The 27,251-nt window shown below is 39.8% G+C and overlaps 1 protein-coding gene across 1 annotated transcript in view; it reads right to left on the bottom strand.

Annotated features, from left to right (window-relative positions):
• The window catches only part of LOC127617290 (catenin alpha-1-like), a 178,240-nt gene that overhangs the window by 130,186 nt on the left and 20,803 nt on the right, over positions 1 to 27,251 (bottom strand). Inside the window, exons 4-6 of the mRNA XM_052089243.1 lie at positions 26,624 to 26,790; positions 13,928 to 14,047; positions 10,681 to 10,950 (exon numbers count right to left, since the gene is read on the bottom strand). Coding sequence (XP_051945203.1) covers positions 10,681 to 10,950; positions 13,928 to 14,047; positions 26,624 to 26,790 — 557 coding nt within the window. The remainder of the gene's footprint in view (positions 1 to 10,680; positions 10,951 to 13,927; positions 14,048 to 26,623; positions 26,791 to 27,251) is intronic.

Genomic DNA, 27,251 nt, shown 5'->3' with positions numbered 1-27,251 from the left:
TGGGATCGGTTCCTGGCCGAGAGAGGCGCGTTCCACGATTTAGAGAGCTCGGCGTGGAGTTCCGGCAGGAAGGGCGGCGTGGCGACGGCTCTGAAGAAAGCAGCCGTCGCGTCTGTTGGGAGCCTGCTCAGAGGGCGGTGACCACTCGAGCCCGAGGCTGTCAACGGCCTGTGTAAGGAGGCGCGTTAGTTCTTCTTCGACTCCGGCGCGGGTCCTGCTGGATTCCTGGGCCGAGGAGGAGGCTTGGGAGCCTGACCACTCATCAGCTGTCAGAAGCCATGATGGAACAGCAGCCCTTATCCTCCGCCTCGTCATCCAAGATGGCAACAGTGCGGCCACTCGGCGGCAACTGCGTGTCCCGGGAGGGCGGGGAGGGTGAAAGCGAGGCTCGAGGGAGAGGCTCCGGCGAGGTAGTCGCTTCTAACACCGGCTCCGGCAGCCTTTGGGAGCGGCGCTTCTTTCTGCGCTGCGAAACGAAAGGCGGCACGGCGGCTTCGGTTTTGAGTGCTTCGAGTCGAGCCCACAGGGTCGACATCGGAAGCTCCTCGCAGAGGTCGCATCCGCCGTCAGTGAGGGCGAGCTCTGCATGTTCCAGTCCCAGGCAGAGAGCGCAGATGAGGTGGCGGTCTCCGGCGCTGAGAGGGGCGCCGCATGAGGCGCAGGTGGTGCGAGGCATCTTAAAAAGACGCTCGTTGCTCTTTTTGTGAAGTTCAGCTGAGGAACTTGCTTGCTCTAAAAGGATACGTCGCCGGATGGCGTAGCTCGCAGGACGGCTGAAGGTGGCGAAGACGGCCGGCTTCTTCGACGCTGTCCAAGCTTGCTAGATGCCCCTCGAGCGGCACGCGGCTTCTGCAGTTCAGAGATGCGAAGAGCTTCGCTGAATAGATGAAAATCAGGGTTCCAGCCTACTGAACTTACGCTTATATGCACTCTAGCCACGGCCATTTTGGCGGGCTTTGATGCAGTGACAGCGTGGCGCCTGTTATTGGGCGCAAGTTCACTCAAGTTCGTCTATAGGCTGCAGCAGTTGCCGCAGAGCAACCTATGAGCTCGCTAGCTAGCCCGCTCAAGGTATGCAGTTGCTGCACTGCGTTGACAATGGATACAAAATTAAGGATAATTTTTTGGCTTCAATATCTCAGAAAAGATTAATCTTTCCCGTAGCGTAAGCTAGCTTACGCAATACGAGAGAACCTCTCGTAAGAGAACTGTGTGTATAATGTGTGACCAAAATAAAGAATTCTAATATCGGAAAATTTCCAAACCATGGAGCAGATGCGTTTGAGCTCCTAATGTTTCATTCTTCCTCAGTCTACTCAACAGTTCCCTGTAACTTTGAACTCTCTTGTCAAAAAATAAAAAGGCAAATATTAATAAAACAAATATCATACATACCATCTGCTAATATGCACATATCCATTTTAAACAGATGTAATAAAACCCCTCACACAACTTCAGACCTGCCAACCTTAGGAAAATATTTTGAGTACCACAATGGTGCAATGCTTGGTTCACATGCTTTTGCAGCACTTCGCTTTACAACACGGTCATTACACACTCACCGCCATTTCAAGATATTCAACATATAAATCAGATATGATGAAAACAATACAACCATATATGCTTGAGAAGAACTCTTATGACTTGTGGAATCAAATGTTAAAAACATACTGTAAGAATTAGAACTGAAAATGTCTTCCTTAAAAGAAAAAGTGCCTTTATTTAACCTGTTGATATAAACCCCCTTTTTGTACACAATGAAAATAACATACCTGAACTTAAATGGTTTTATTTACTGGACACGGTTGTAGTATCTTTTGAGACACTTTGGGCATTATTTCCCAAGATTAAGAATTAATATATGTTGTTATTTTTTTAAGTTAGAGAAGTCTAAAAAAATAAATAATAAAAGTACCAAGACAACCCAGAAATACAATGTTCTCAAAGCCACACGTCTAAAGAAGTTATGTTTCAAATTTGAAGATGATCTAACAAAAAATTAGGTTCCAGCAAACTTTTTTCTCTGTAAAATCGCTGGAACCATACAGAGTAAAATTAAGGCTCCACCTTTCAAGACGGCACAAATTCTGATTGCATGGCTTGGCAATTATGAATAAAACTACACCCCATTTTTAAAAATAGACTTTGGAGACACTCATTTTGTTTATGACACTCTAATATATAAGATAATATACAGTTTTACAACATGAATGCTGCTCAGATTGAATAGATTGTTGAAGATCGAGGCGAGATATCACGTAAACAATGGAAAATATATCAATATGCTGGATTATACATGCAGAAGAATTGAAATGACATGATTTAAATCTAGGAAAAACCCAACCTTTTTAATCCTTGAATTCCTCAGCATCATAAATTAACAGACCAAGTTTCAACTTCCTAATGATGGCCCGTCTTTGGACAATAAAATGGTCAAGACACTCTTAATTTAACAACTTAATTTAAAGCAAAAAGGGTCACTGGTCAGAAAGGCCCCTCAGCATGACCTTCTGAACTTCCACACAGAATTAAAGCAGACTTCTCTTTGAAAGGTTTCCAAAAGACCATCAGATTTGCAAGACTCAAATTTACCAACACATTTCATCTTAATCCAGGAACATTCTACACAGTCACAGTACTTTACCGATTTAACCTTCTAAAATGTACATAATGCATTCAATTCCACAATTTATACAATACTACTAGGGCTGTAACGATACACCAAACCCACGATTCGGTTCGTATCACGATTTTTGACCCACGATACGATACAAACCTCGATATGGGATGGCGGGGCGGGGCGGCAGAGGGGTGGGGACAAAACAGTTCAAAAGATATTTTGAGGAAAAATATATATTTTTATTAAATAACATTTGAAAAACCTGTATAAACTGAACACCAAATAACAATATTAACTATGCAAATTATTAACAATATACCTAAGTAAATTAAATTATATAGCCAAAGCTATAACACTTCTGTTTTCTTTGTAACAAAATACTGTTGAAAAACAAACAGAACTAAAGTCCATAGAGGAGATGATTCAAGCATGTTGAAAAGTCTTCTTCAATCAATCTTACATTTACAAAGAAAATTAAATGGTTTCTGTTTTTTCACACTGAGGTAACTGAGGCTTACTGTCTGTGCTGTAAACCACAAATCAAGTAAACAAACATTAAACAAATAAACAACTTTCTCTTAAGAAAACCAAACTCGTTGTGGATTTGATTTAAGGGAGTTGAAAATTCTTCTTCAGAAACACCATCATGTCCACATTGTCTGGTGAGAGGCTTGCTCTCTGTGCTGTGACAATGTCCCCTGCAGTGGAAAACACTCTCTCACTAGGGACAGATGTGGCTGGGATTCCAAGGTACATTTTAGCCAACTTGGCTAAATGGGGGAACTGGTTCTGGTTGTCCTTCCACCACATAAGTGGATTTGACTCCAATGAGAGGCTCTGCACTGCTCTGTAATGCTGCACCTCCTCATCCACCACTGCAGACAAAGGCTTGGATGATGACGATGCCTGTTCCATTGGAAAGAAGTCTCCAAACAGTTCAGCCATCATTGGTGCTCTTTTGGCTGGAGGAGGACAGTTACTGCAGTTTGAGGCTGTCTCTGATTGCTCTTCCGTTGAAGTCTGGGCCTAACAGACAAAATCCATTACACAATTGCAACATAATGTTAGATACAATGGAGGATATGAAATCCAGGACAATTACACAAATAAAGTTAGTTTAATAAAGTTAAGTATTTATTATCTGACTATATTTAAATACTGACTTTAATTAAATAAGCCTAACTGATTTACACAGCACTTTTTTTTAATATATTAATATTAAAACAATCAAATACCTGAACAGTCTGTGAACAATTGCAACATAATGTTAGATACAATGGAGGATATGAAATCCAGGACAATTACATGAATAAAGTTAGTTTAATAAAGTATTTTTTATCTGACTATATTTAAATACTGACTTTAAAATAAATACTGACTTTAATTAAATAGGCCTAACTGATTTACACAGCACTTTATTTAATATACTAATATTTAAACAATCAAATACCTGAACAGTCTGTGAACAATCTTCCAGAATTCTCTCAGTCAGACTCTTGAAGATTGTGTCATGGGTGGTCTCATCAAGGAAAGGTAGAGATTTGAAACGGGGTCAAGTACAGTGCTCATATGAAGAAACTGAATTAGTGCCCTATCCGAATCAGGGTATCTGTCCTCAAAGTCATGTGCAATAGCAGCTTTGATGTCTTTCACTACTGTTGAGTCAGAGACACTGTGCTTCATGGAGGCCAGGATTCTGTGTTTCAATGGCACGATCATTGAAATAGTTGGCATCTGCTCAGTGCTCATGAGGGTAGTCACAGTTTTCAAAGGTTTAAGAACCTGCACCACGTCCTCAGCTAGTTTCACATCATCATCAGACAGAGTGACGATGTCTTTAATGTTCTTCTTGACACTCTTGTCTGTTAATGTAGAGAAAACAGCAGCCTGCTGCTCAAGGTAGCGTTCGAGCATGTCGTGGCTTGAGTTCCACCTAGTAGCCACATCCTGGACCAGCTTGTGTAAGGGCAGCTGTAGCATCACCTGTTTCTCCTTCAACACAGCTGCAGCTGTTGTGCTGCGGTGGAAAAACGTGACCACTTTCCTCACTCTGCCGAGGAGTCGGGACATGTGGTGAATGCCTATCCCTCTCTGCGCAGCCAGATTAACAGTGTGAGCAAAGCATCGTATATGCGGTGAAAATCCGGCCGCTTCGACAGCATTGGCAATATTTCTGGCGTTGTCTGTTGTCACGGGAACGTTTTTTCTGCTGATTTTCCAATCTATCACAGCCTCTTAAGTATTTCCGATAAATGGTCGCTTGTATGGCTCTCATACACAGGGCGTGTTTGGAGGACGGGGTTTGCTATTTGCCAATCAGCCGTAATATAGTGTGCGGTTATGGTCATATAGCTGTCTGTTGGACGGGACGTCCATCCATCGGTGGTGATTGCGATGGATTCAGCAGTACTCAACCCTTCCTCCACCTTAGCGTTTGTTTTCTCCAGAAGTTTTGGTAGCACATTTTGAGAGAAATGCGCCCGGCTTGGTAATGCATAACGGGGCTCGAGCACACTAAGTAAATACTTGAATCCCTCGTTTTCAACTACCGAAAAGGGGCGCATATCCAGTGACATCAAAATTCCAATTGCATCAGTAATTTTTTGTGCTCGATCTGAATTGGCTGGAAACTTCGCTTGGAATAAACTAGGCAGTGTAGGCTGCTGCTGTTGGGTTTTTTTCTGTGGACGAGCTAAACTGATGTCGGGATGGTGCCTTAAGATATGCATCTGCATGTTGGTTGTGTTGCCGGCCGGTTGGGGAAGCTTCTTGAAACACTTACGGCAAATTGTGTGGGTCTTGTCGACAACACGATTGCCATCCTTGTTCTCCACCGGGTAGCCGAAATGTTGCCATACTGCTGACTTAAAAGTATTAGGAGGGTCCGCGATGTCTGGGTTTGTTGCCATGTTTCCTCACGGTCTTCAACTAGCTCGCGTGACGCGTCACATGAAAAAGGTTAAGGTAGCACATGCAATTGGAGGACGCTTACAGATAAAATTACATTTATTTATTTTAATTTATCCTCAACTATTTTTGTGGTGTAGGTCTACGTATTTTATAACGTTAACTTCAAATAATACTAATAGTAATTTAAAGATGTGGTAGCATTGGATCTGGACAGGAAGGATAAATCTGGGAGTTGGAAGGGGTGTGTCGATCGCGATTCTGCCTTCTCACATCGCGATACAGGATCGTGGACCTGCGTATCGCGATTTCGATTTCATATTGCATATCGTTACAGCCTTAAATACTACTTATTAGTCTATTAGCTTACTAGGCAATTCTGACAATTGCTTTGAACTGTGGTAACTTGTATAACTGACAAATGAATGATTATAGCCTGATATATCTCTTTAAAATGTGTGTAAAGTTTTATCCATGTTGTATAACCAATTAATTAACCAGTATGATTTGTAACCAGAGATTTTCATGTTTTGTTACCTACAAATACAATATCCATGAAAGAATGTCATGCTTGGTATGCAACGGTTTGCTTGGTTACATAGAGAAGCTGATGACAACGAATATCATGTCTCATTGTACCATTTGCAAGATATAAAGTTAATGATTAAAAATGCACTATTTTGGTTGGGAATTTTGTAAAAGAATCTGAAACAAAAAGGAAAAGACAGCCCAGTTGACCATGCGACTCTGAAAAGTCAATTCTGGATGCGGACAATTTCAGTTCAGACTCGAAGTCCCGAGGAAGCTCGTCACTCTCTACGGTTCACACACCCATGAGAGGCCTTGCTTCAAAGCCAACCTCACCACTCATACAGACAATAACCATCCGATCTTACAGAGGTCCAAAACATCGACGGAACAAACTTGACCAAGAGCCAAGAACCAAGCAACACAAAGAACGCAAGAAAACACCACTACACACAAGTACATCTCCAATATTGTGCTCAAAGTGCTGGTGTATTTGTTAAATACTTGGGTAATCTGATAGCAAATCAATGTTATTAATCTGAGACTCAAATATGGTTAAATGGTTCTTAAGACATTGTCAACACTCCATAAAGTTCATTTTCACTGTATTGATCATTTATTTCACATGCTGTCACTCTTCTCACTAACCTGTCTTATGTATATATGTGTTAGATTAGATTTATGTTTAAAATAACAATAAAGTTTGCCTGTATTCAAAATGAATGACTACACTTAGATCTAGTAATGTATACTTTGTATACTTTAAAGTATACTTTGATAAATAATCTCATCACTGTTTCTAAAAGACTTCGCTTCAACGCTGTACCTAAATATGTGTGATATTATTTTCAATAAACCATGAGAATAAGATCACTCCGATAAGTGAATTAATCATAATTCACTTATTAAAGCGAATTACAGTAGAAATTGTGAGTGGATACAACGAGATGTTGTATTACGATTCTAATGGTGGAGAATTTATTCAGAATTAATCTAGTTATTTGTCATTTATCTAATTTATGACGGTTGTCGAACGCGACTAATTCCATTATACATTTCATTACCTAATAATGTACAATAAGGGCAGTTTAATTTAGTTCATAGCTCACATATTTCAAGACCCTAAATTCCCTTACATATGTTGGTGTTAGAAGACGGGCAAGTTAACTGTAAATTCATCAGTACCAAATATCCTACAAATATTTCTCAGATTTATCACTTATGGACAAAAATTGCTATAGGATGTTTTTCAATGAACACTTGTCATGGACAATTGACCCAAGTGTGGCGAACTGGATTCATCTGGCGATCGTGTTTTCATAACAAATGTATGAAGTCCCGTTTTGCATGTTTTCATTTGAACTCCTGGAACAAATAACTAAATTGCTGTTTCTGGAGCATTGCTATCGTGAAATAGAGATCGGATATCAATGTTGAACCCTTTGACCTTTGAAAAGATGTAATTTATTTTTTCAAATTATAAATTTAAAACCAGTAAATTATATATTAAATGTAAGAAGAGTGACGTCACCACAGCTGTGCTGTTTTGAAGGCGTTTGCACCCATCTGTGCTATTTTTTAGTGGTTAGACTTTTGTACACATGCACTATATGGACATCTTTAATTGTTTTAATGCATTTCCAGCACGTTTTAAGAATGGTACAAGCGCAACTTTTAAAAAACTAATTTCATTCTGCTGCTACCACTGGGAGAAACACATGCAAACAAACACGGAAGATCTGAGATGTAAAGACCAGTGTCTCTTCTTTGGCCCGTTGAAGCAACCAACATCACCATAGACTCTATTACGCTTGCGTATTCAAAACATTTCAGCATGCATTGTATGCGTTCACAGCTCATATAAGCGTGGATTGCTTTAACCAGTCACAATATGATTCAAGGTTTGGAAAGAAACAGTTATTGAAGGATGGGGCAGTTAAAAATGTCAAGACCTGCGAGTAAACAGTTTCAATCACAAATCTCATGACCGTTCAATAGTTGCTGTGCTTCAGAGGACATTTTTATACATTCAGATTAAATTTGTTGGGTGCACATTGTGTTAACCCAGAAATGCATTTTTATAAATTATAAATGTAACAACCCAGAGTAAGTGATATATTTGCCCGGACAACAAAATATCCGACTGGTAGCCCATGATGGAGAGAATGCACAGATGAAATAGGTTTGTTGCCAAAGAGATGTTGCCCTTCATAACTGTTGAAAAGCCATCTTTCAAAAAGTTGAACACACATTTTAATTGCATTTTTTTACCAGTTTCATATGGATTTTTAGTAAACATAAATGTAAAAAAAAAGTTAAAAGTTGGAAAGCAAGCTGCTTTGTGTAATTTTTTTTATCCCCCTTTCTCCTAATTTGGAATGCCCAATTTCCACTACTTAGTAGATCCTCATGGTTTTGTGGTTACTTCCCTCAATCCGGGTGGGGGAGGACAAGTCTCAGTTGCCTCCGCTTCTGAGAGTAAATCCGCCCATTTTATCACATGGCTCATTGTGCAGGGGCGGACTGGCCATCGGGAGAACCGAGCGGGCCAGCCACAAACGGGCCGCGATAAGCTGTAATGTGCCGCCGCGTTATGCAGAATGGATAACAAAACGGCGCTGCAATATGCAGAAAAGGACAGCGACATTTTGCTGATGTACCAGCTACTGTGGAAGGTGACCTGTAAGACTTCTCAGAGTGATTTATTACAAGGCATTAAACACAAAGAAGGACGTGACGAAACGTGATTATATTTTGAACAGTTGACAGCTGCAGATACACATCTGATTTAATATATGTGCGCAGTGAGCTATGCTGTTCACGAGTGCAATGAAAGCGCTTCTCCAAGACATGCACATTCATAGAGTTCTGGGCCTCCCTTCCCAATAACTATTGATCTTAGCTCTTAAGAGCATTTTCTACAAGTGATTTTATGAATATTCTTTAAGTGCACCCAGGATGTGATATAGCACCCGCAAAATGAGACTCAATCCAGTTCACAAGCTCCTCGTTCAAATGTATTTCATGCGAGAGTAATTTTGTTAATTGACCCGCAACAGGTGGGTGACCTGTAAGACATCTCGAGAGACACATGACAAGAAATGCTGTTAGTCAAAAAGATGCGCTTGAAGAAACACTTTATAATATTTTTAAGGACAGACAAAAGAAAAGCCATCAATGCTCATGTTGGATTGACTGTTTTTTCAGAGGCATACAACGGGACCATGTCTCGTGAAACAAGCGCATGTAAAGACTTATCAATCCTTTATCCGTTTCATTCAACTGAAAACTGCTTGCAAGAATAATGTTATCTATGAGAATGCTGCAAATGATCTCCATTCATCTCGTAAGGTACTGTGACGGAGCAGTACACTCATACACATTGTGAACGCAACTCTGCAGGTTCACTAATATTTACAGGTATCTTTGTATTAAAGAAACAAAGATGAAAATGATTAAATCATAAAGTAATACAAGACTTTGAACCTAAAATTGAGTTCTATTTTCTTTTCTTTAGGCAGCAATAACTGTAACAAACGCAATACAAACACAAATTTGATAAGAACACATTTGGCAGCATTTTTTGGGAACACGAGGGAATTTAATAGGCTTATTTATTGTAATGATTATTATAATTATCTTTACCGTTATAATTGTCTTTAGTTCTTAATTTGTATGCAGTTAGTAATTTTTCACCTGGCGTTGTTGACTGATGCTTGCGTGATGGCAAATGGGCCGTTGGAAACGGTAAATGTTTGGATTTTGGGAGGTGGTTATAAGATTTTTAATCACTGTTATTTTTTATTTCTTTTTTCATTTCGTTTAGAGTGCAATTTGAATTTAGAATTGTATTTTAAGTTTTTCATGTTTAAACAAATTAAATTTTTAAAGCAAAAGCAATGGGGAATAGATTACGGTTGTAATCTTTAAATCACACAGTGTGCAAATAAATAATTTTTCCACTTCACACATATCTATTTTAAGGGCAAATGAGAGTTAAATTCTCACACTGTAGAGCCCTGATTTAGTTGCTTAGGAGACCTGGCTGGAGTCACTCAGCACACCCTGGATTCAAACTTGTGACTGCAGGGGTGGTAGTCAGCCTCAATATTCGCTGAGCTACCCAGGCCCCCTGCCTTATGTTATTGTGCAGGCTATTGTTTAATGAAAATTACCCCATAGTACCACTTAGTGTCCAGCCAGCGGTAATACCAGTGTTAGTTGGTTTGAACATGAACACTGCACCGGTGTGAAAATTATGGTATTGTAAGTCTAATTTTACCCTAACTTTTCTCTAAGCAATTAAAGTGAATAGTGACTGAGGCCAGCATTTTGCTCAAGATCTCCTTTTGTGTTCCATGAAAAACAAAGTCATATGTGTTATGACATGAAGGTGAGTAAATGACAACAGAAACTTGGGTGAACTACTCCTTTAAAAATGCAAATTTGAAAAACATGAACTGGTTGTTCATATGATAACATGGTAAAAAAAAACTATTTGATTTGTAACATTTAAGTTTGAGTTCTAATAATTGCAATTAAAACAGATATGATGGAAAAAATAGCATTGATTATGGTTTAGCATGGTAAAAAAAAAAAGAAATCCTGTAGGAAACACTACTTACATCAAAGTTGTTAAGGGCGTAGGCCAGCTCTCCTCCACCTGCAGGGTGGGAGAAACTGGAGTCCTCACTGCTGGTAGCCTGAGCTGCATTAGATATGCCAGAGACAGCATGCTGCAGCTGCTTGTAGATGAGGTCGCGGTTGGCCTTGTATGCGGCCACGTCTGGATGCTGCAGGCAGGCATGCGAGGCTGTATACAGCATTGGAACGTTCCTCTGCAGGACGCCGCGGGCCGCTGCCATTTGGTCTTTGTGATGGACGTCCTTGAGCTCCTGTCATATAGAGGGAAATAGGGAGGGTTCAGGGGTGATGTTAAAGACCTGTCATAGTAAGAACATTGAAGCATTTTGATAGAGCAAATCCTCTTCACCCCCAAGGGTCTACACATGTTCATAATCAGATCATTAAAGCACAGCCTGGCAATCTGCAGCATAGTTTCACACGATCAATGCGTTTTCCAAACAAAAATGACCTCTTTAACTCTTTCCCCGCCAAACACGGAATTTTCCATGTTTTATGAAAAAACGCTTCCCCGCCAAACACAGAATTTTTCGGGTTTCCGTGTTTTAGGTGTTATACGGTAAGGAAGACCCCTGCACGTTTTGAAAGAGTACGCAACTCTTTCATCAAAGAAACAGACTGCGATCGTCTCAAACATGAAGAAGTGGAGTATGAGAAGCTCAAAATATCAGACATAAACATGCCTTTTTCTCAGCTTTTTGTCTGAAATGTTGTTTTTGACAAAACCTACCTCTGTTCAAGTCGCAATAAAAAAGAACAAATGAAGATAAAATAAAATCGGTTTTTTTTGCCTAAAAGCAGAGGCCCAGATCTTTATTTTGATATATAGCATCTTCATATATTCATGGAAGAAAATATTCTGCGGGCCATTAAAGTTTAGCGAAAATCGTCAAAAACCCTGGCGGTGGCTGGCAACTTTTTTTTAAAAACACTGGCGGGGAAAGAGTTAAGGAGCTAAAACTTTTTTCATATAGAATGTTGAAGAAAAAAAAAAGAACAAAATGAATAGGAGCAATTTGCTCCTTGGAAGGAGTGTCTGCTGACTGATTCAAATTATAAACTTAGAAGAACCCACCTAAGCAGAGGGGGAAATCACACTGAATAAATATCAAATGAACAGCTTCACTCTATATGCACACATAAATAATTAGCATCATCAAAATACTATAATCTCTTCTCAATAGCAAAACAATTAGTCAGTGAGTTCACCTGGAAAATTCATCCAGAAATCCATCACTGTTGACAACGGTTTAACTCGATATGCCCAAAAAATCCCTAAGACTGAATTCTCATATCATTTTAATGGATTTTGTCACTCAAGCTGCTCCAACCCATTCTTGTTTTCCACTCCCCGACCAGTATTAAGAAGTTTGTTCATGCTTATACTCATAAAATCAACCAGAGGTACAAAGCTCTTCACTGCACATGTGGGTGGAAGATGTAATGGCATTTGATGTCAGTGCATAACTGAATGATATAACTAGGGGTGTGACGATACACCCATCTCACGAGACGATACACCCATTTCACGAGACGATACTGGGTTCACGAGAAAGAGACGATATCACACACACCCGCGCGTGCGCACGCACGACTGGTCTTTTATTCGACTTGGGGATGGGCGATCCGATACCAAGTACTTGGCCAGTATTTTAACGAATTCTTTGGATAAAATTTCTAACAAATTATCACTTCAATTTGTTATATATTTATAGGCTTAAGCAGAAAATTATTAGGCTACTTTGTTTTCCTTTTTAAAATGAGTATAAGCCACATATAAAACCTCAAAATTAACCATAGATATTATTATATGGCTACTATTACCAAAAGCAAGTTACAATATGGATACTACAGTAATGCTGTAGCAAAACTATAGTTAATTGTATCAAAACCTTGGTTACTGCCAAAATGTATTAATTAAAAACAGTCACTACAGTCGTGGTTTATAATCATGGTTAATACAATATTACTACATTAAATCCATGGGTAGTTGTCATGAGGGTATCATTTATTGAGGATTAAAAATCATTATCGATGTTTTAACACCTCTGAATTTAAATAAACCTGTAAAAGTGGTCACACAAGCCCATTATGACACATGTCATGTCTAGGTTTGTCATTACTTGTCATTATAGTGTGAATAACTCCAGATGCTGTTTATATACCTATATCTATCTATCTGTTCATTACCTCAGGAAAGCACTGCTCTCTCTTTGAATGAGCGCTGTGACTTAAAGTGTGATCCCTGTCTGTCTGCTGGTGTATTTTAGTATTTCTGAGCATCGAGCCAAAGAAATAATAGTTCAATGATATGAACAAATGCAACAATTTGCTCACATAATTGTTCTTTTCCACTTTGAAACTTCTGAGATACATTAATATTCATGTTATCTAAATAATATCACTATTCTTGATACCACATCAGTATCAGAAGTATGGATACTTTAGTATCGATCTGCCCATCCCTAATTCAACTGAAAGTCACAAAATGCAAAAAAATGCAGGTGCATTTTGAAATGTTTTAACTAATTATCTTGTAATGAATGTCACTTCAGTTCTACTTTCGGAGTTTGAATTATCAAAGACAGAACAATATGCTAGCACTGTAAAAGGTTCTGCCACAAACTCAACTGACTGGCTTCTCTCCTGTATGATTTCACATGAATCAGGGGCTGGCGTTGGCCAAATTGATGCCCTACGCAGATATGAGCGTGAAGCGATCATCTGTGTTCCGCAACTGCTTTCGAGTCCTTGAATAACGTATAAAGTGCGAGTAAGGACAAAGTACTTTCTGCTGCCCTCCTAGGGTAAAATGGTGCCCACCTAGTGAGTTGGTGCCCTGCGCAGACTGCTTATAGGGAGCGGTGGTACTGCATGAGTCTCTTCAGACCTGGTGGATTTTAAAGTGTGGTGGTTCTGTAGGTGTCTTTGCATAGTGCTTATGTTAGCAGCGGTGTACAGCACTATTTTCTTGTTATTTCTAGTCACATTCTCTGCCGTTTAGTGTTTCCATCGGGTACCCAAAATGCTGCCACACAAATGATTTAAATGTGGTGGGGGCATCTTCTATCCTAATTTTACCCTCAAATTCAGTCATGCTGATATCGCAAGACAGCTTTTCACCTCGACGATAAAATATCTTGTGGCACAAGATCTCGTCACACCCCTAGATATAACATCTCTTCAGGTAAAGAAAACGGTAGGTACTGAGGAGCGGCTGAACTATACCTGCTGCCTCTTGGCTGCCATCTTGTTCAGTTTGTCCACCTCCGGCTTTAGAGCTTTGTACTGGATGCCCAAATCTTGCTCCGTGCATGCATTACGCACCTTCACCAGGCTCTCCTCCACCTGTGGGTTAAGCAATAAAAATGGTTGAAGTGCACTCATTAAAAAGGTTTTACACAAAATCAATCAGGGCCTGAAAATCATTTTTGAAAATGGGGAGAGGGGAATTCCCAATACAATGCCTCACAAGGGGGAGATACTAAAACGGACATTTTTTACAAATCACACGTAAAACTAATGGGGTAGTTATTTTATTAATTCTTACCTCTAGTTTTTTTTGTATCTAATATTCCCAATGAACAAATATAATATATGAGTAAACTGAACTCTTTATAACTTAAGTCTCATAAGTATAAAGTGCAGCATTAAAAAATGCTGTTTAACAATTTTATTTTTGCTGGTTTCACACGTGCTCTATGTCCACACAAGCCATCTTTACCTGTGGAATTTCACTGTGACTGCAACTTAATGCTAGAATTACAGTTTAAGACAATAGAATGACTCCATAGAATTTTTATTTTTATTTGTTCATCTGCAAATGTTCCATTTACCGTAATTTCCGGACTATTGAGCACACCTGAATATAAGCCGCACCCACTGAATTTAAAAAAAAATATTATTTTGAACATAAATAAGCCGCACCTGTCTATAAGCCGCAGGTGCCTACCGGTACATTGAAACAAATGAACTTTACACAGGCTTTAACGACTTGTAACAAAATTAATAGACTTAAACGAAACACGGCATGTAACAAAATTAATAGGCTTTAACGAAACACGGTGTGGCAGCGGGGGCATGGTCAAGCGCCCGTCCGGGAGAGAAAAGCGGTAAGGGCGCTTACATCAAGTGCTGAAAACTTCTTTTCCCAAGAAGGACACGTGAAGCAGGGCATTTGACGTTCCAGGTAAGGCTTTTAATGGCCACAGCAATGTTTACAATCAATTTTATAAAGTTTCTCAATTCTTGGACTTCTATGCGCCAACACTAGACTGACGTGTGTCTGTCTGTCTGTCACTCACTCACTCACTCTCTCACAGCTGCCTTTTTATGCCGCTCTCCCCATGCTTACTGAAATTAGACAAAGGTGTTAGACATTAGCTCAGGTGTAAGCGCCCTTACCGCTTTTCTCTCCCGGAGGGGCGCTTGACCACGCCCCCGCTGCCACACACGGCTTGTAACAAAAAATACAAAATTAGCAGTAAACAGTAGCCTAGCAAGAAAGTCATTGGTCACTATCTTCCTCCTCTTGTGCACATGAAACCACTGAAGTCATCTCCTTCGGTGTTGGAGTTGAATAGCCTCAGCTTTAGTTGTCTTTTAGAGTCAATTCCTCACGCTGCTGTTTCCAACGTCTTATCATCGACTCATTAAGACAAGCTCCCGGGCAGCAGCTCTATTTCCTTTTCCAACAGCCAGATCAATCGCCTTCATATGCATATGAAAGCTGCATCATATGCATTTCTCCGTGTCTTGAGGGTGACAAAATGACTACCGTAATCAGAATGATGGGAAGTTTGAGCGCGCTCGATTTAATCTAAACAGTAAACAAAAAAGTTGTTTGACCTTAACCCGTTCGGCAATTTCATTGGTCTAATGAAAGCTTCATGCCGCCAAAAAACTGAGCACGTCACAGAATGTTTATTTTTTTTTTTTAAATAAAATTTGAAAGCGGGAAAAATCCATATATTAGCCGCGTCGTTGTTTAAGCCGCGAGGTTCAAAGCGTGGGAAAAAAGTTGCGGCTTATAGTCCGGAAAATACAGTACTAATTCTTAACAACAGGTTACAGAGAATAAATGTGTCAGGGATTTCCGTATTATGGATGTGAAACATGCGGAAATGGTTAAAATTGTGTGCAATGCACGCAATCCTGCGCCGAATATCAGGCTCTGTCAAACTTTTGAATTTTTTTTAAATCAAGTACATTCACATGAGATGAATGCAATCATATCAGTAGTCTAATAAATACTTATTTGAAATGGAGCTGTGTTGAGAACACATGGCCAGCCAAAAGCTTCTAATTTTATCTCTGTAAAACTCAAATGTCACATTGACATATGTATTTAGACCCTTTGCTATGACACTTAAAATTTAGCTCAGCTGCATCACATTTCTCTCGATCATCTTTGAGATGTTTCTACAACTTTAATTGGAATCCATCTGTGGAAAATTCAATTGATTGGATATAATTTGGAAAGGCACACACACCTGTCTATATAAGGTCTCACCGCTGAAAATGCATATTAGAGCAAAAACCAAGCCATGAGGACAAAGGAACTGTCTGCAAAGCTCAGAGACAGGATTGTGTCGAGGCACAGATCTGGGGAAGGCTACAAAAACATGTTGGCTGCACTGAAGGTTCCCAAGAGCACAGTGGCCTCCATAATTCTTAAAATGGAAGGTTGGACCAAACAGGACTCTTCCTGCAGCTGACTGCCATATCTACCAAACTGAGCAATTAGGGGAGAGGGCCTTTGTAATAGATGTGACTAAGAACCCAATTGTCACTCTGGTTGAGCTCTACTATAGAGATCATGTGTGGAGATGCGAGAAACTTGCAGAAGGACAACAATTACTGCAACACTCCACTGAACTGGGCTTTATGGCAAAGTGGTCAGACAGAGTCCTCTTCTCAGTGCAAAACACATGAAAGCCTACTTGGAATTAGCAAAAAAAAAAAAAAAGTTCTGACGAAAGGAAGATTGAACTGTTTGGCCTCAATTCCAGGCATCATGTCTGGAGGAAACAAGGCACCGCTCATCAACTACGCAATACCATCCCACCGGTGAAGCATGGTGGTGGTAGCATCATCCTGTGGGGGTATTCTTCAGCAGCGGGAACTGGGGAACTTGTCAGGTTTAAAGTAAACAAGGACAATAAGGACTGTCCGATGGCCCGGGGGCCAGTGTGAGAAAGATTCGGGCCAGTTGCTAGAACTGTCACTTGCCCGATCAGGCCAGTGCTGCATTTATAACATGCAAGCAAACCACAAGCAACAAAGCACAAAAATGACACGGAGTGAAACAAGTCTTCTAACAAAGGAGAGAGTGCGAGTATATTTATCTTGCAAAGATGAGCAAATATATAACATATGCACACAGTCGCTTACACGCACAAGTCAGTTACCGTGCGCACTCTCCTAGCACTGTCCTCGCTCTTTTCCAAGTGTCTTAGCAGCAGCTATTACCAATGTGTAGAAAATAGCAGGAAAAAAACCCCACTTAACATCTTAAAATCCACGATCCCGGTTCCGGGATTTAAAATTACATCAGTAATAATGTACTTCCAATTTTAATGAATTTCGTAGAGGGATTTAACGTGTTTTGTAACATTTTAAGTTTTCCCACACATTCAGTGTTCACAGTGTGTGAAAACCCCACATTTTTTGTTTTTACATGTTGGTGAAAAGTAGTAATCCACACAAGAAATCAACAGTTTCCTTCTATAGGACTGAAAATCCATGTCTCTCCATGCATATGTCTCATCATCATCTCTCTCCATGCAGCGTAAGATTGTTTAACATGCATACGCTCTCGTAAAGGGACAGAGCGCTAGTTTTATTCCCACTGAAAAAAACCAGACACTTTTTCTCTCATAAATTCGCCTTTAGAGATGAAGTGCCGAATGAGACGTAATAAACTTTGTAAACCCAGTTATACACGTGTCTGGAAATCACGAGCTGCTCAATATCCAAAAAGTATACATTTAATTAGGTAATGTTTTAAAAGGTAAACATTTTCTTATTAATTAATTTGACATGAGAATGGCATTTGATACGAAAATCAGCAAGATCACTATGGCTATTAGGCTATTATTTTCAGAGCTGTTCAGTTGCAGGGTGAAGATGAATATTTGAAACCATCTACTCCATCACCCTCATAAAACACCGGTTACATGTCTCATTTCTGGACCATACAGGTATTTTTGTTTTTGTTCTTTGTATATCAGTCAGTGTTGGTCATGTTTGTGTTGTCTGATTTCATGTTATTTACACATTGTTAATTCACAGATTAGGCCTAATATCTACCTACTGTATATTACACATCACAACCAATTTTGTAGTAAGTCTGTTCTCTCAGCCAATAACCAAATCTTTAACTCAGTGACTAAATCTTTGATCCTTCTTGTGAAAACAATACACATGGGCAAAAGATGCACGACAGCATGACTAAACGGGTGACAAAAAACACATTATCTCCTCCACAGAACAATTGGTTTAAAAGCACGTGTAAATGGCAGGACGGCTGAGGTTAATATGATGCATTTATGAATTTATACATGTAAAGCGCATATTTGGGATTGCATAGGGCAGATCTTACAAATTATAAATGTGATTAAATTTTGGGGGACATATTTTTTACTCACACTTTTTTCTCTCCAATATGGAATGCCCAATTCCCAATGCACTCTGAGTCCTCATGGTGGCGTAGTGACTCACCTCAATCTGGGTGGTGGACGACGAATCTCAGTTGCCTCCGCGTCTGAGACAGTCACTGAATCCGTGCATCTTATCACCTGGCTTGAGTGCGTTACCACGGAGACATAGTGCATGTGGAGGTTTCACGCTATTCTCCGCAGCATCCACGCACAACCACACCCCACCGAGAGCGAACCACATAATAGTGACCAAAAGGAAGTTACCCCATGTGACTCTCCCCTCACTAGCAACCAGGCCAATTTGGTTGCTTAGGAGACCTGGCTGGAGTCACAAAGCACACCTTTAATTCGAACTTGTGACTCCAGATGTGGTGGCAAGCTACACAGGCCCTTGAGGGACATTTATTATATACATATGTAATAAATATTTATCTTCTGACATATTTTTTAAAGCCATGGTGGTGTCATTTTTGTGTTGGGGCCAGTGAAAAAATACTTAACGTTGAGCACTGCTGAAAGCAGCAAAATACATAGATTTCCTTAATGAAAAAAAGGTCCAGAGCACTCAGGACCTAAGACTGGGCCAAAGTTTCACCTTCCAACAGGACAAACACCTTAACCACACATCCAAGACAATGCAGGTGTGGCTCAGGGAACACTCTGTCAATGTCCTTGAGTGGCCCAGCCAGAGCCCAGATTGAACCCAATCGAACATCACTGGAGAGACCTGAAAATGGCTGTCCACCGACGGTCCCTTTCCAACCTGTCAGAGGTTGAAAGGATCTGCAGATAAGAAATGGCAGAAAACACCCAAATCCAGGTGTGCGCAGCTTGTCACATCATACAAAATAGACTTGAGGCTGTAATACCTGCCAAAGGTGCTTCAGCCAAAAACAGAGTTAAGGGTCTGAATATTTATGTCAATGTGATATTTAATTTTTTTTACTTTTAATACATTTTCAAAGTTACCAAAAATCTTGTTTTTGCCTTGTCATTATGGGGTGTTAAGAGTAGATTGATGTGGGGAAAAAAGCATTTTAGCATAAGGCTGAAACAAACAAATGTGAAAATAAATGAAGGGGTCGAAATAGGCTACTTTCTGAATGCACTGTCTATCAGCCAGTGTAAAACATTAGTGAGAGCACCTTTTAAAAAAAAAAATATATATATATATATATATATATATATATATATATATATATATATATATATATATATATATATATATATATATATATATATATATCAATCTTAACATCTCACTGAAATACCATTTTGTCTGTGACATTTGAAACAATCATTTGTAAGTTTATCCTGTAGGCTTAGATTTTGTGTTGGTTGGTCTGGCATAAATCTCAGATTTTTGTGCTACGGGCCCAAAGCAGACATTAATATAGGCTTGCACACTACTTTCTGGGCCATTTCCCCTTTTTATTAAGAAGAGAGAGAACGGGATTAGAAAACCTCACAGGTTGGAAACCTGTATCTCCCACATGAGCCAAACATATCTAGAGCATCTGCACTAGGGCTGCAATGGTACATGTATCTGAATGGAATGGATACAGGGCCTTCAGTATGGTACATGCAGTGACAAGAATGATTACATATCTTAGCATGCATGAAACCAAATTTAAAACAACAAACACAAACTGCATAGAACAATTGTGGAACAACACGAGTAGAGGTCGACCGATTAATCGGCCGGCCGATTCAGATACAGGCCGATTTTTTGCATTTTTTACATAATCGGCATCGGCCAATATCCACGCATATCAAGCCGATTATTAGGCAGGCGCATCTGTGGGCAGCCTAGTGTTGTTGTGGAACACGTGTTCGACGCACGCTGCCCCTAGAGTCATTTTCCAGCAGAGTGAGCAGACCTCATCCAGTGCCTAAGGAGTGAGCTAAATTCCTTGGAGAAAACAGTAAGGATTACATTTGTATAACTTCTTTAGATTTAATTAAAAACTTTTGATATGTTACTGCCAACTTCAAGAAAAAACGTGACAAACGCGATAGTTGACATGACGTTCGGCTACTTTGGATATTGATAGCGTAGTTGAATTTGCATTATCACAGCAGAAGGGTTGCTATCATGTCACAATAAGCAAGAATTTTGCAATTACAGACAGTGAATCTGAGACTTTTATTTGTTCTGTTTGTGTGTCTTATATTTGAGAGGGTTGTCACTCAATGCAGAGAAATAAGTAATAAAAAAAGATACCAACGCGCTATAGGCTTTGGTAAGCTCGGACGTTATTGGTTCTGCTGTCGGTACTGGAGAAATTAAGAAAATACATTCTTTATTGCTATAAAGAGAAAGTAAATTTATCTCGCCAGCCATTTCTATGTATAATAATATGAAACCATTTGTCTGTGATGCAATTTAGCTATTCGCAGTCAGAGAGAGAGAGAGAGAGAGAGAGAGAGAGAACTCAGCTCACGCGATGCCACAGCGAGCACAAAACGAGCCCAACACGAGCCCAGCTTAATGAGTGACAGAACTAAACATTCAAACGTAGCCTGGTTTAGATCTGTGATTATTAGTCTGATTTTATTTTAGATTTTGCCTTCCAAAGATTATAAAAAGAATATTTATACATAAGTCGCATTCTGTCTAGCACAACTTCCTTCCCTTCACAGCGGTGCACTGACATTTCTCCCTAAAACTCAAACTTAACGTCAGAATCAGCACGATCGGTGATTGTTGTAAAATGCTACTGTTGCTAAATTGCGGGACGCGTTTAATAATAAAAAGAGCGCAAGAGATACGGTCCCAAAGCGGCCCAGCTCGAAACACACACGCAAAGAGACAAGCAAACTATAGGCTACTTTGGGTTTCATGCGTCTAAACGATCAACTATACACAAAAATATGTCAAAACGACCGGCTTGGAAATTCACTTAAACACAGTTTATGTCTTAAATGGACGTAGTTATGGAAATAGTTGGGGAGAAAATATGCTGCATCAGGAGCCTATTAGATCTGAACTTCGGTCTTAAAGGGAAGCTGTCTATTAAGCGTGACGATTGAGCCATTACTGCGAATCAAACAACAAAAGGCAAAGAGAACATCACTTACAGCTCTTGAATGAATAACTTCTGCATTAATAAGCATTAATCTATGATAAACTATGCAGTGTTATTTTACAATTGATTACTTTATTAGATTTCTTTAGACCACACCTGAACAGTAATGTTAGTAGACCTTCCTGAAATAAAATATATATATATATATATATAAAAAGAACCGTTAAGAATACCGTTAAAGTACCGGATCGATAAGCAGTATCGGTAAGATAGTAATACCATTAAAACCTTAACGATACCCATCCCTAGATATGCCTGTGCTTCTCTTGGATTCTCTGAATATTGGATTATGTGTCTGGATTGCCCCTTAATTAAAGCTGCATTTGGGTCTCAACCTTCGTGTCATAGAGCAGTTCGTAACACCTGCTTTGTTTATTTAATATATTTGTTATACATTATTTATACAATATGTTTTTACATTTACATCTTTCAAATAAAAGGTTCAAATAAGAGGTTAAAAACAAGCACATAGCGGCCAAAATAAATCGGCAGCATTAATCGGCCATCAGCCGACCCGGATTTCAAAAGATCGGCATCGGCCTGAAAAAAAACAATATCGGTCGACCTCTAAACACGAGACCAAAACTTAACAAAACAGAGTGCCAGATGGTACACTAGAAACTGCGGATCAGATAAATTCATGCAAATTTTATGCTAGCTAGCTCGCTATTTTTCCCAGCTGTGATCGAACTAAACAAATTATAAAAATGTCAGACTTAAATAGGCCAGAGATTGAAGACCCACCACAGTCTCTAAAATCTGTTGTTTGGAGCATTATTGTTTCACAGTAAACTACAGAAATCCTGTGCAACGAGAAGTGAACAGGATGAAGGCTGTGCCTCGGCTCTGTTTCACTGAAGTTGATAACTAACATATCTCATTTGCGGCGACATCAACCACATGTGTCTCGAGCAAAGCATAAACAGTCTGTGCAAGTTAATCTCGCCACAGCATTCAAGCAACCTCTCGATGAAACAGGACAGTTATTGCATCAACGTGAACGTGTGCAACTTGCCGGCTTTTGCGGTTGCACACGGCATCCATGTTTACAATCACGTCTCCCGCTAACCGCGTTTGGATGTGCTCTACAATATGGAACAGTCTTTCTGTAGGCCCCACCTACAGTCACAAAATTTGCAGTTGTGGGCTTCTGCTTGTCCACCGGTCTTTTGAGGATTGACCACAGGTTCTCAATGGTATTAAGATCCGGGGAGTTTCCTGGCCACGGATCCAACATTTCAATGTAATGATTTCAAAGCCACTTCATCAATCACTCTTGCCTTGTGACATGGTGATTCATCATGCTGGAAAATGCACTGATCATCACCAATTTGCTCCTGGATTGTTAGGAGAAGTTGCTCTTGCAGGACGGTTTGATAGCATTCTTTATTCATGGCAGTGTTTTTGGGCAGAATTGTGAGAGAGCCCACTCCCCCTTGGATGAAAAGCAACCCCACACATGGATGGTCTCAGGATGCTTCACTGTTGGCACATCACAGGACTCATGGTAGCATTCACCTTTTCTTCTCCGGACTATCAATTTTCCAGATGTCCCTAACAGTCAGAAGGGGGCTTCAGAGAAAATAACTTTGCACCAGTCTTCTGCTGTCAAATCCTTCCAGCAGAATTTCAGTCTGTCCTTGATGTTTTTCTTGGAGAAGTGGCTTCTTTGCTGCCCTTCCTGAAACCAGGCCATTGTCCAAAAGGCTTTGCCTCACTGTGCATGCAGATGCACTCACACCAACCTGCTGCCAATACTGAGCAAGCTCTGCACTGGTGGTGACACAATTCCGTAGCTGACTCCTCAGGAGGTGGTGATCCTGGCGCTTGCTGGACATTCAGAAGCCTTCTTCACTGCAGTTGAACCTCTCTCCTTGAAGTTCTTGCTGATCCGGTAAATGGTTCTTTCAAGTGCAATATTCTTTGCAGCAACTTCCTTGCATGTGGCCATTTTGATGCAACGCGATGATGGCTGCAAGTATTTTAGAGGTAACCATTGCTAAATAGGAACCCAATGATTGGAAACACTTCCCTCCTTTTATAGCAATCAGTCTGCTCTTATAATCCAATCAGAATGATAGTGATTACGCCTGACTAATACTCGTTCACACTTTCCCAGGTTTTGCTGATATGATTATCGAAATTATGTTAGCTGGTCATTTTGTGCCAGGACCAAAAAAGTTAAATTTGGGTTTTTGTGATAAAGATAATTTTTTTGGCCAATGAAGCTTTTTGCAATTATTTAAAATGCGTCTGATCACTCTGTACAATAATCTAGAAACAATGTGAATCAACACCATAACAACTGACGCAGAATACTTTTGGCCATGGCTGTACAGCAGTACAATTGAAAAGCAGAGATACCAGGTGTGAATCAATATAAAATCATTGTGCTGAGAGAAGATTAGTGCAGTTTAACTAGTGAGCTAGAAAGTTATCCACCTATGTTCGATTGTAACGGATGCACATCATTCAACCACAACAGTAAAACAATATAAAATTAAATTCAAATTATATTGAGCAACTTTATGATTATTTCCCTTACATATATGTTTATTCTCATTAGATATACAAATACATTTCAAATTATTAGTACATTAGTCAAAATCAGATAAGAAAGTGTTTCATGATCACACAACCATACTTAAAATCTCATTTAATCATTCAAGCTGAGCTCCCAGAACAATTAAATGAGAAAAAAAAAAAAAGCACCTACCCTTCCACAAGAAGGCTTCTGCTCCCACTTGGACAAACATCCATCATAAATTATTTCAACTGAAAAAACTGGCATCAAAATCTAAAATCGCAACACTGAAAAAATAATCCACTCACCTTAGTATCATACATTTACAATGGAATCTCTCAGAGGAAAGCAGTGCGTTCACAGGCCTGCCAACATTGTGAAATTATTTTGTGCACAAACGTGATAAGACCTATCTAAGCTGCATCAAGGAGTACACAAGCTGTGATTCAATAGCTTGCTGCTTTCAGAAAGAGAAGGTGGCTGTAATTTAGTTTGTACCAGCCTATCGACCAAATCTGAACAAATCAAATATGAAATCAGGCCTACCTGTTGCACAAAGCGTAAACAATAATGAATGACTCACAGCAGCAGTGCTACACAGTGCAACAGTTGTGCTCAAATGTGCCATAAAAATGCAAATACAACTATTAACCCATTTGGGAAAAGTTACATTTTTGACACTGTGGTGGAAAGTCACCTGTAAAATTAATCAGGCCACTCCAGTGGTAAAAATGTAATCAAAGAAAATCCTTACTCTTACTCACGAGCCCAGGTAGCCCTCCTACTACCAAAGTATACCTCAGAGAGCTACAAAAGGTTAGTTCCAAATTACAGAACATTTATCCAACACAATCATGTATATTCATTTTTCAAAAGGCAAATAACCAACTAAATGATTGGCTAAATATAAAAAGTAATTACCATAGAACCTCCTATCTTCACCTAACAAGGACAGGTTCCAGTCCTAAAATGATCTATCCTTCATCCACACTAGTCTTCCTCAGCACATTCCATAATAATATGATGTTTTTCACTCTTCGGCTGTGTCCTCTGCCTCCCTTTTCCTCTCTGGCCCTAGCAGAGATGGCCAAATAAAGAAACTTCAGCTGACTTAGCTACACAAAGGGAAACTATTTATCTAAGCATTTGAACATGTTTGGTTCATTTACAGAAAGCTATTTTCATTCATAAGAAAGAATACAAAAGAAAATAAGCATAATGAGAAATAATACAAATTAATTTTCCACAACACAAAGAAATCTTTTGCCATCACTCTATTGCCTATTTTTATTCATAAAATGTTTTATCCATCACCCCACTCACACAAGTTTCGGCCATTGTACGAAAAGTTATAGCTGGCCGCATAAAAAGACAGCTTTAAGACCCAACAGAGCCCTCTGCCATCCGCTCGTTTCTGCCAAATGTGCTAGCGGTAATCAACCATGGACAGTGTCACTGCCAACTCTCATTCAATAAGAAGTACTTGGTAAAGGAGATACATTTCAGTCTGTTCTCACTCAAAACTTATATCACAGAAGACATTGATTAAACCACACAACCATAAGGGTTACATTTATTCTGTCTTTGCCTTTTTGGTGCTTGAAAGTGTTGGCCTCTGACCTACTTTGTATGAATATATTCACATCATATATCCATCAAAATATCTTTGTTTGTGTTCTGCAGAAATAAAGTAATGCAAGTTTGAGACAGCATTAGGGTAAGAAAATGGTGAGACACTATCATTTTGTGCTGAACTATTCCTTTAGAAAGTCATTTTGTTGGGGCATGGGTAGCTCAGCGAGTATTGACACTGATAACCTCCCATGGAGTCGCTAGTTCGAATCCAGGGTGTGCTGAGGGACTTGAGCCAGGTCTCCTAAGCAACCAAATTGGCTCAGTTGCTAGAGAGGGTAGAGTCACATGGGGTAACCTCCTTGTGGTCACAATTAGTGGATATATATATATATACACACACACACACACACACACACACACACACACACACACACACACACAGACCATGGGTCTGCAATGCACAGAATCACTGTTGGAGGAAGTTCAAGCAGAGTTGGGCAATTCAAGCCAGGGGGCAATAGACGCCCTGACACCTGCGCAGACCACGAGTGGGTAAATAGGTCTAGACTCAGGCCTTTTTTGTATGCATTACCAGCAGCATAAAAGCCTTCTGGACCAAAACCAGTTCCCAGTGGCACTCCCATCAGCTTTAGCTGTTGCTCAAATCCAGAGACTGACGAGGATTAGAGATAATGAAAGCGCACTCCAAAATCAGCGGTGGACTTAAGTCTAAGTGCTGGAGCAAGATATGAAGGTTCGAAATAACCTTGATATCAATCCACTCCAAATCTAGGCATTAACTTCACTGAACTCAAACAAAAGTTCATCTACTTTCCAGATTTATCTTTAGTTCCAACAAGTGTTGTGTGTATTAAAGATGATATTATGCCTGATATTATGCCAGAAAAAACTTCAGCTAGTTGGTATGAGGTGAGCTCTGAAAAGAGATGGGGAGCAGCCATCAAGAAATTGTTGGGTACATTCGCTCCACATTTTCAAAACCCCTCCAGGTCACATCTTCATTGAACATTCAAAATGTGTAAAAGTATTTTGAGTGAGAGCACGTGTGTCTCACCAGTTTGAGCTGAAGCAGGAGTTGGTATACATCAGCCATGTCCGCCAGTACAAGCAGATGAGTGACAGCAGACAGAAGGGCACGTGCAGCACGGACCATGTTGCCTCTTTTCACTGAAGAACAGGGATCCTCTGCAAACTCTCCTGAGGCCAACTTCATGGATTCTCCTGGAGAAAATGAATGTTCACAAATTACATGGACATTTTCAACACCAAGATTTAAGATTACAATTAGAGCTGTAAATTGATTGAAATATTAACACAATTAAAATCACATGATGTACTGATTAATTAATCAGATTAGGGATGAAACGATTAGTTGACAACAAAAGAATTGTTGACAAATTGTCGAATAGTCATTTGATCTCATTTAACGCAACTTGGGATCATATGAAGCCAATGATGACGCGCGAGAGGAGCACTACAGCTCGCGTCTGATTGAGGAGAGGAAGAAGAGACAGCTCAAAGTCCGGAGACACTTCAAACTTTCCAAACACCTTCAGGTGATGTGGATCACAAAGTAGTGTTGTCAAAAATACCGGTACTCCGGTACCAAAGTCAGTACTCAAACAAAAAATGATTTACGACACCAGAATTTCTGGAGGTACCGGGGTACAGAGTCTACCCGG

The sequence above is a fragment of the Xyrauchen texanus genome, chromosome 23 (genome assembly GCF_025860055.1).
Source record: "Xyrauchen texanus isolate HMW12.3.18 chromosome 23, RBS_HiC_50CHRs, whole genome shotgun sequence".
Classification (NCBI taxonomy): domain Eukaryota; kingdom Metazoa; phylum Chordata; class Actinopteri; order Cypriniformes; family Catostomidae; genus Xyrauchen; species Xyrauchen texanus.
The sequence above is the reverse complement of the archived record's forward strand: the minus strand, read 5'-3'. Positions and strand labels throughout refer to the sequence as shown.